The sequence below is a fragment of the Triturus cristatus genome, chromosome 5_1, assembly GCF_964204655.1.
Source record: "Triturus cristatus chromosome 5_1, aTriCri1.1, whole genome shotgun sequence".
NCBI lineage: Eukaryota > Metazoa > Chordata > Amphibia > Caudata > Salamandridae > Triturus > Triturus cristatus.
The window spans coordinates 166,239,360-166,250,083 of NC_140587.1; the positions used below are offsets into that span (position 1 = coordinate 166,239,360).

Below are 10,724 nucleotides of genomic sequence, written 5' to 3' on the forward strand. Positions count from 1 at the left end.
ACTCCCAGCAGTGCCCAGACATATGAGGGGTGGGTGCCTATCACTCCCAGCAGTGCCCAGACATATGAGGGGTGGGTGCCTATCACTCTCAGCAGTGCCCAGACATATGAGGGGTGGGTGCCCATCACTTCCAGCAGTGGACAGAGAGATGGGGGTGGGTGCCTATCACTCCCAGCAGTGCCCAGACATATGAGGGGTGGATGCCTATCACTCCCAGCAGTGCTCAGACATATGAGGGGAGACATTGGGGTGGGTGCCTAACACTCCCAGCAGTGGACAGAGAGATGGGGGTGGGTGCCTATCACTCCCAGCAGTGCCCAGACATATGAGGGGTGGTTGCCCATCACTCCCAGCAGTGGACAGAGAGATGGGGGTGGGTGCCTATCACTCCCAGCAGTGCCCAGACATATGAGGGGTGGGTGCCTATCACTCCCAGCAGTGCCCAGACATATGAGGGGTGGGCGCCTATCACTCCCAGCAGTGGACAGAGACATGGGGGTGTGTACATCATCCTCAGATGAGCACAACTCCATGGGTGTATGAAGGCATCCACAATGTGCGACTATGTTGAGAGTGCCATAAGAACACATCACTGACAGCAGTGTCCCACTCCCATGAGGATGGATGTCCTTCCCCCACTGCATGACACACCACATGTGTGTGTGATGACAAATGACACATGCATACCCACCCCTGGCGGATGCAGCACAATACACACACTGAGATCATGCAACAAGACTGCATAGTCATGTTAAACCCTACTAAACTAAGAGAGCCAAAGGGAACACACATTGTCACGCATATTCCAGGACTGATAGGAATGTACAGGTGCTGGGACAGCCACCAAGTCGTTGTCTCCCATGGAAGGAAAAGGGTGGAGTTCCCACAGATACAATGCCCACAATTGTCAGTCAGGTGCCCAAATTACCAGCAGAACAAGTAACAGATGTGTGCTAGGCTGGGAGTACACAGATGCATAGTGCGTAAAAGGGACCATTTCCACATGAAGCCATGGCAACATACTCCATACACAAGTACAGTGACTACCAAGGATGGCACAGACAATGCAGGCGGAGACATTGCTGAGCAGGTATGGCCATAGTTGAAGGGATCCGTCACACACCAAGGAAATGTAGACACAGGTCAGCACAACAATTGGGAAACACCCTGCAGGGAAGATGTCAGGTGCCACAGAGGAAGGAACACTCCTTGGGACAATGTCTCCAAACACTAAGAGCTTACATGACCAAAGATTATTTGCAGAGACCTTGTGTTGGCACGCAGATACCAGGGTCCACCCCATGAGCAGCACACTACAACATTATCCAGACACCTAACACATTATCACCACCCCAACTCAGGGAGCAGCAGCACCAACATCAATACCAGAAAAGCAATAGTGTGCAAAGGAAAAACAAAGTGCTTTATTCAGCATTCAAAAGAAAATTAGGAAAATACACTATTTACAAGGCCCATAGGGCAGTCCAGATGCGTAGCCCCTGGGGGGGACACATTGTCACGCGTCTCCCCTAGCTTGCCTGCACATTTGACTGTTCCTGTTCATCCACTGGGGTGGGGGCATCATGTGGGGAAGGACCAGGCACCGCAGGGACAGGAGGGGCAAGGGTAGGTGTTGTGGGTTCAGGGACGGACGACTCCACCACAGGGGGTGGGGCAGCGCCAAAGGTGGTGGTTAGCAGGGCGCTGCATACATCCGCAAGCTCGGCCAGCTTCTCCCCTGCACCCTAAGAACCCACAGGCCCCATGGAGGGGGGGGGTGGGGCGGAGGGATGGATTGCAGCGCTACTGGGGTAGGTGGTGGACAGGGGGGGGCTCAACTCCCCTACCCGTGGAGTGCCTTGCCCGTTTGCAGGCTGGTGAACCAGTGGGGCTGAGGCCCAGCCCAGCTAAGTAGATCTCCTTTTCAGATTGTGGGGCAGAGGAGCCGAGGGGAGTGACATTGGAGGGACTGGGGAGTGAGGAATGCAGACTCCCACTGTGGCTGCGTGTCTGCCTGTGTGCCCCAGACCCAGTGGGTGTGCCTTCTTCCCCCTGAGTGTGCGTGACAGGAGGTGTGCGCTTGCCCTTCCGTGTTGGTGTGCTGCCTGTGTCTGGTGGGGTGCGTGCCTGGGAACGTCTGGGTGTGCTTGGGACAGGCATGGGAGTGGGAAGTGTGGATAGTGCAGGGGTAGGGGAGGATGAAGTGCTGCAGGAGACCCACTGCTGCCGTCAGTGACGAGTCCATGGACCTCAGCAACATCCGTTGGTCAGACATCGCTGCTGACATGCCCTCCATGTACGACACCATCTGTGTTAGCAGTCTGGTGTGGCCATGGAGGACACTCAGCAGCGATGTCTGCCCAACCTGCAACTGCCGCAGAATGTCCACAGACTCGGCAGTGAGGGCAGCAGGGGAGACAGGGACAGAGGGTGCGGTGCCTGGCACGAAGGAGACATGTTGTTGCCTAGCACGGACAGAAGGGACCGGAGCAACTGGGAGGGCGGTGATGGGAATGGAGGGGGCGGCGATAGATGTACTGTTGCTGTCAACTGTTGGAGCAGCCTCCGCCCCCTCTGGGAGCTCAGCCTCGGACCCGTCAGCGTCGTAGTCGGTGTCGCCACCAGACAGGTCCTCCGCCTGATTCCCCTCGCCCTCCGTGCCACTTGCTGCGCCAGACTCGCCAGCACTGGAGGCACCGGTGCTGGATCCCTCCTCCACGTCCGTGCAGGTGTCTCCCTCGGTGTCCCCCGACGATGCTGTGGGCAAGGTGAAGAGACAGGAAATAATCAGACACCTGTATACATATGACACATGAGTCCAAACTAAATAGGTCACAGTGCATATCATGAAAAGCATCATGAGTAACATCTACAATACTACGCACATATGTAGGCCCTGCACTACCCAGTTGGTTGAGCCACCATGCCACTTGGAAACAATGGAGATTATGACACAACAGCAAAGAACTTGAGGACAGTTGAGCACAGCATCTGGACCACACACCGTTGCCAAAAATGCATGTGCAGGAGCCATGTCTTTTAACTTTTGACACATGCTGCAAAGCACAAACATTAAACCCTGCACAACATGACTGAGTCACTGCATGTTGAGTGTCTGTTCAGACTATCATCACACACAGGCCAGACCTGGCAAGGAGACATAAGGTTTGGACATGTATGCCTTGCCCGCACAAACCCCCCCCCTACCTGAGACAATCATCAGATAGTTGTACAGAGACACACAGGCACTGCCCAGTGTGAGTATGCACAAGCCACTTGGGGTCACCCTGTACAGTGGACACATGTAGCACACTTTACGTAAATACAAATGAGGCCAGGGAACAATGCCACAGAGGCCAACCTATGCTGAACACACAGAGAATGTCCACAGTGTTGGATGACACACATGATTCCTAGGAAAAGGTGTCTCAGGGGACTGTAGTGGCCACACTGCTCCATGGTCCTGGATAGATCTGACTGCAACAGGAGCAACTGTCCCCGCACTATGCATATCTCCCCCTCATGCACATCATGTCTGAGGCCACAACGCCGGTCATGCATGCTGCAAGTCTGTTCATTTTAAGCCTCACACTCCTATGTTGAGACTCTGCATCAGTGCCAACAATCATGGACCCCCAAATTACTGAACTGGACAGGGCACAGGCAAGGTCCCAACACTTGTCACAGACCACCCCCACACATGATGCTGCAAGCATTGGGCACTTGGATTAACTGGCAGCCTAGATTACCTTGTGCAAGAGTGACTACACACAGACCAGGGAACACATGTCAAGGAGGGGAAGGGAGGAAGAACAGCACCGGTTGACTTGGGGGAACAGGATATGCACTGCACATATAAACCCTGGCAGTGTATCCAGGCGACTGAGCACTTCCAAAAGCTGCTGACACACAACAAACACACATGTACCTACCCCCGCCTTGCTGCTGTTTCTCCTGTAACCGCCTATCCATGTCAGGGAAGACCACCGCCAGGACACGCTTCATTTGGTGGGTCAGTCGCCGATGCCCACCGTGCTTTCGGGGAGGTGAGTCCTCCAGCAGGACCCCGGCGATCCTCCTGGTCCAGCACCGGATGTCCTGCCAGAGTTTCCTCACTTGGGGTAGGCGCCGACACCGACCCTCCACCGACATCACGGTCCTGACGGCCCGCTTCCAAATTCTTCCCTTCTCATAGGCGGTTACCTGTGAGGATGACAAAGTGAGACAACATCACAACACCTGCTCCATGTCACAGAGACACACATTAGAACACTTTTGCTTTTTTGAACAGGGCATAGTATGCAGCCAACTCATAGCACCTTTGTCATAGGGACATGAGCCTCTGGGGAAGCCAAAATGCACTACGTGGCATTGAAAGTACACAGGTGGCATGAGGGGTGCGACACAATCACTGCTCATTGCTCACACTGTGCATCACAAGCAACACCAGGATTATGGACAGCACCTCAAAGCAGTCACATGCCCCAGGACACTGACGCAACCTCAGCAGAGTAGACAGACACACACAGGCACAGAACAATCACCTGCCATTGGCAACAGCCGATACAAACCTCACTCTGCACATGTGCCACTTGACTGGGGGGTGTCACAGGTGTGGGGCTAGCTCAACACATCAGACACACAGCACGGCTCCCAGCTCACATCAGATGGGTAGAGCATATGCATCCTCCATGCAGCTGTGGTGCAACACTCCACATAGACACTCACCCACATGACAGGGAACTTTCACACACAGCAATGTCCAGGGTGCGTACACATCATTTGGACACTCTCACCACAGCTACACTCAACTCACACACATCTGTGTGTACAGTCACCTGTCACACTGGGGGGACCACAGATTCCCATCAGGACTATAGAAATAAAATGCCCAAGAGGATTAGCCAGGCTGAATGTGCCATGCACCATGCAGTGATTGTCACAGTAAGCACAATGCAAGTGAGGAGTGCAGACATGAACCACATCATGCTCTGCATGGGAGACATAAGGCATTCCCCCCCTGGGACCCACTATAAACAACATTGCATGTCTGTCACACCTGGACACAATGCCAGAAGTGATAGTCACAAAAAAGGGGCACAGTCAAAGCTAATGGAGTCAGCACTCACCTGCTCCTCTGGTCTCCCATATAGGCTGGGGTACTGTGGGAGGATGACGTCCAGCAACGCCTCATTCTCCTCCTGGGTGAATGGCTGGGCCCTCTCCACAGACCTGGACATGGTGCCAGAGGAAGCAATGACAGCAGCAGTGGTGTGGAATGAAAGGTTGTGAAGGCAAGTGCTCTCTCATGGGTCCTGGCTGACTTATATTTGCCTTGCTGAGGGGCATTCATTTACAGGAGTACAGAGTGATTGGTCAGTCTCATTTGCATCCTACGTTTCCTCCAATCCCTTCAAACATACCCCAGTGGGGGTCTTTGCATGGTTCAAAATTTGAGCATGATGTCAAGTCAACAACCACTTTGCAACATTGTATATTGTTTCCAACCGACTTTTGCTGGCCACCTGATGAAAAATGTTGAACTGGAAACTCGGTCTCCATGACAACCAGCATGCATTTAGGCCCTTATACTTGTCCCTCATGTGTCCCCTATGTAATTTGACAATCCACACACAGGTACGGTGCGTTTTACACGTACCCCTACGGCACCAGTTGCACATTGCGTTTCACACATCCGTGTAATGGGTAATAACTTCCTAGGCAATCACAGTAGGATAAATATCACAATGAATGTATTTTTCAAACAGCAGAACCCAAAAATTGTCTAATAAAGCACAGTGTACCACTTAATATATGTTATTCTTGGAAGAGCTGATTTTGTATTAAATATGTTGTTGTAAACCAAAGGATTATGGTAATGTAAATATAATTCCAGTGTACCTCTTAATTTCAGGAAAAAATTGTGTGGCTTTCCTGACGAAGGCGCCAGTGCGCCGAAACGCTCGTCGAAGATAATCCACTGCCGCATTGTATTTTAATGAATTGTTGATTTATTTTGATGTTATTGTATAAGTTTCTCATTTTTTGTGGTTATTATACACAAATTATATGGTGTATACATTTAACAATTTAAAAAAAAATAACCAGAGAAAATTAGATCTATTCATTTGCTGTATTGGAAAAATGTGTTCCTTTTTTTAATCTGTGATTGTAAATGGTCTAAAAGTTTTTTTATATGACAAATTATTTTTTCTTTACAATAAAGAAAAAAGTTTATTTATAATTATTAAGTGGTACACTGTGCTTTATTAGACCATTTTTGGGTTCTGCTGTTTGAAAAATACATTCATTGTGATATTTATCCTACTGTGATTGCCTAGGAAGTTATTACCCATTATGCTTGTTGCCCTGTCTTAGGAATTGACATATATACCTTACAGGGGGTCCTTGATATTTTCAAAGATTTCACACGTCCGTGTACACGCTGTTCGTACACGGACGTGTACACACTGGTCGTACACGTACGTGTACGAACATGTGTGTACACGGACGTGTACGACCAGTGTGTACACGGATGTGTACGAACAGTGTGTACACCGACGTGTACACACTGGTCGTATACATCCGTGTACACACTGGTCATACATCCTAATAGACCCCTTTGTGTTTCAGCCAAAAAATAGTACGGACAGTGGGGATCTGTTCCTTTTCTAGTTCTCTTAACAATTTGGCAAGGCTGCCTATGTTTATGATGCACTGTATCAGTAATTTCAAAACAATATTGTAGTGATAACTCTACAACATGACTACCACTTTACTACACCCCTTGTTGTATTATACATCAGATTTATTAAGATTCAAGGTTGAAAATGTACTTATGTATATATTTCTGAAGTGCACTGTCCCCAAAGGCATTCTGGTACTAGAAGTCCTCTCAACATAACCAACAGGCAAGTCAAATAAAAGGTTAACAGAAAAGAAAGCGTTTCAGTTGTTTGCTCAGTACAAAGTATTCGTCAATCAATCGGTGACGCGGGATGCACTCCAAAGCTGCGAGCCTAAATAACAGAATGCCTTCCCTCTGCAGTATACTTTTTTAAAGTAAAGCAGGGAACCTTATGTGTGTGACTTACATACAATGCTTAATTATTTTTATTTGTTCACTTAATAAAAATTATTTTAAATGTATTTAAAATGATAAAACCACTAACTACGACAACTTGTTTTCATCTAAAAGATAGTGTCCCTTTGCATGAGGTTTACACTATAGACATCGCACCTCTATGTTAATTCTTAAAATATTTTTTGAAACTTTGTAATAGCCAGGTAATCATATATTTTTAAACAAGATTTCCCTACTCTTCCAAACCAGAATACCCGATGCAAATCAATCTAGTTAGTCTTAAAACCTAGAAAAAGGACTGGATTTATTTAAAAATTGGACCAGATCTTTGGCTGCCAATGAGTCCATAGCCAGTTTAGTGGCATTACCCTTCAGTACAGATCGCATAGTGCAACAAATTGTTTCAGAATCCATATATTTTACGAATCAACAAATTAATTGGCTATGGACGTCCTGCAGTGCATAGATAAAGTATATTCAATTGTGTATGTGTCCAATCTAAGAACGCAAGGGAGGTAGAAATTTTAGACGCATATTTAGCAAATAGGATCCCAAAGTGACAGCCAATTTGCAAGGTTTTTGTTCCATGGTTTTGGAAAAAGTAGGGAGCAAAGTAATATTTCTGCAGTCCATGCAGATGCAGATCTTAGTCACTCTCCCTTCATGAAGAGAAGTATTAATTTACACAGACAAAATCAAACATTGAATTACTACAAAAATGATTGTCAAACTAGTGATTTTAGCCTATTGCTGACATTCGATAAATCATAATTACTTTTTTGACCTAAATCTGACACCCAAATAATAGCTCCATTCTTTCTTTGACTATTCATTTTTTTGATCATTTAAGCCTAGTGGGAGTAACATATTGATACCACCCCAGGGAGGGTGTGGTGTAGTCACTAAGGGCTAGAGGTACAAAAATGGGAATAGTGATGACCTAATTGTGATTTGTTTGTGAATCGCAATTAGGAAATCGCTATTCCTTATGTAAGTGATTTGGAGTGGGTCGAAAATAGACCCTCCTCATGTATATTAATGAGGTCGGGTCACAATTTGCGCCCCACTGTGATTTGCTGCCATCACAGGGATAGTCGCCTGCTGGGATTGGCAGTTTACCATGTTTGTGATTGCTTTTGAATAAAGCAACTTAAAAAAAAAAAATCATTTTCCATAAAGGAAAATGGGCTTCGTTTAAGAAGAAGAAAATACAACTTTGAAGTTTTATTTTTTAAAAGTAGGCAGTGGTCTCTTGGACAACTGCCTGCTCTTATAAATTATTTTTCCAACCGTTCTCAAAGGGGAAGCGGTCCCTTAGGGGCCCTTTCACAGTTGTGAATGGGTTACTTCCAACTTTGAGTCGGGGGTAAATTGCGAATGTTTCGTGAACACATTTTGGTTGCAAAACATTTGTGCATACCCATTTGATTTGGTATTAGGAAGGGACGCCCTCAACATGCCCCTTCTAATTACCGAATGGCAAAGACCAAATATTTTTCCTGTTCAGGATCACCACAAGAAGCAGAGCAACCAATACAAATGAGCGAATCATTTCAGCGTGTCATAGCCATTTGAATGTTATTTTGCAGAAACAGACCCCTGCTTCAAAAAAGCTTGCAACGTGAGCCCTAACAGCCTGGCACCCACACTGCAAACTCCTCTGCCCTCTGTGTAACCGCTGCACTGGTGAACACACAGAAGACAAGAGATCCACACCAGAAGTGGCAGGCCACCTGCCAAGATAATAATGACCCCCCCTAAATTGCTGATATTGAGACTAGCCCAGAATTGAAATCCTGTCCTACTGTGCCTCTTTTCTCTTATTTGTACATCACTAGACCAAACACTGTATCTCTTCTTTTGTTTTCAATCTTTAGGGTTTGGAACCCGTTTTTCAAAACCGAAAGGACCCAGAAGTCCACCCGCATCATGGGAAGTTTAAATCAAGCTTCTCTCAGAACTTTATCCCTTTTGCTGAGCAGCTTGTCAGAGGAACATTGTCCATATATCTACATCTGACTATGCTGACATGAACGGCCACAGTACACACCCACGTCAAAAGAAAGAAACCGTCTTCGAAGTTACTTGAATAGCATATAGAAAACCAACGTCAATGAAGATCTAAGAGGGGATATGCTGAGCCCCCACTGTAGCATAAGAGCCCGCTTCAACATCGGAAACAGCAGCCTGGGAGGAGAAGATCCTACATGTTTCGTGTGGTCATTCCAGAATGTGTTCCTTTCTTCACTCGACCCAAATTAAGGATCAAATCCCCACAGCAGGGCTCGCTACAGGCTTGAACTGGACACCAGAACAACTTTCACACATGGAAACTCGAAGAGTTTAAGAAACACTTGAACCGTCATCTTTTCGGAGTGTTTCAAAGGTCTCATGTGATCTGCAGTAGAAGGTGCCGGGCGCAAGAATGCTCCATAGTCCTGATCCCTGAGCCCTTGTAGAGCAGAGTGTGCAGAGAACAATGCAAACATGCACTCATGCCTACGCACCAAGCACAGACAGTTATGTACTCCGCATATCGTGTGTGGTTTAATTTCTCGTAATGAATACTTTGTTTTTCATGTCGAGCCACAGTGAAAGATTTATAATTATACAATATGAAATTACAGAGTACTGAAATATTCGTCTTCCACGTTAATTCGGGTAATTAATCATCTCTCTTGAGTGTTGCCCACTTGCTGCAACAAGGGCAGACTTATAATGTGTGTCATGCCACACCTTTCAGTCAGCAAAAAGGTTATGTCATACAAATGTGCAATAAAAAGATTGTGTAAATTAAACACTGCACTGTTATGGATTTCTAGCAATAGTATATATGTACTTTGCACTATAATACCTGCCAATTTGTATTTGTAGTCATAACATTCTCTCCCTCCTAATTATTAGAATTGAGTACTGCCATGATATGGCCACAAGAAGGCTTCAAACAACCAGCTGAAGTGGTATTTTCAAAATGAAGTCAAGGTTTGAGTCCTGCAAGATTGAAATAAACATTTAATACGTTGTTCATGTCTCGTGATGGTGCAAATTATTCATTTCAGAATTGCTAGTTTTTGAGGGAAAAGTATGACTTGGTGAACTGGTGCCAGCTCCTAATTTGCAGTGGCAGTGGGTACAGAACGGGGGTGGCGAGGTGGGGCGAAAAAATTTAGATAACACTTACCTCTGTTTCAATTCCTCACTCCGGGAAGCAGGAAGCACACCGGCATGACATGCAACATCGTGATTGGTTTGAGAGGCCTGGTGCAGTGGTCTAACAGGGAGTGGGAGCTTGTGCATGTTCTCCAGCTAGGCTGTGTAATACTGCCAGGTGGAGAACATGCTAAGTTCCCATGACTGTTTGGCCGGCCCAAGACGTCCGACCAAACCAACATGCGCACTTAAGTGCACATATTTCCTCCACCCCCTGCTCTGACAGCCCAACCCTGTGCCGCCCTAACCTGGCTCAAGCTGAAAAATAAAATGATAATAACATCAAGTTATTATTATTTTATTTTTCCTTTTTTGCACTGCTGAAAAGCAGTGTGGCGACGCTACTCCGCCTTAGCAGAGGAGCCGCTGCTGCCTATTTGTAAAAGAATGAGAGCCAGGACACAAAGTGCAATTAAATATTGCAACGCTG

General features: G+C 46.9%; 1 protein-coding gene across 7 annotated transcripts in view; it reads left to right on the forward strand.

Annotated features, from left to right (window-relative positions):
• Window positions 1-10,109, forward strand: part of LOC146830535 (tyrosine-protein phosphatase non-receptor type 22-like) — a 542,480-nt gene extending 532,371 nt beyond the window's left edge. For all 7 annotated transcript variants that reach the window (XM_085604743.1, XM_085604742.1, XM_085604746.1 and 4 more), the window contains one exon: window positions 8,962-10,109. In XM_085604743.1, the coding sequence (XP_085460869.1) occupies window positions 8,962-9,026 (65 nt within the window). In that variant the 3' untranslated portion in view covers window positions 9,027-10,109. The remainder of the gene's footprint in view (window positions 1-8,961) is intronic.
• Window positions 10,110-10,724: the final 615 nt, after the last annotated feature.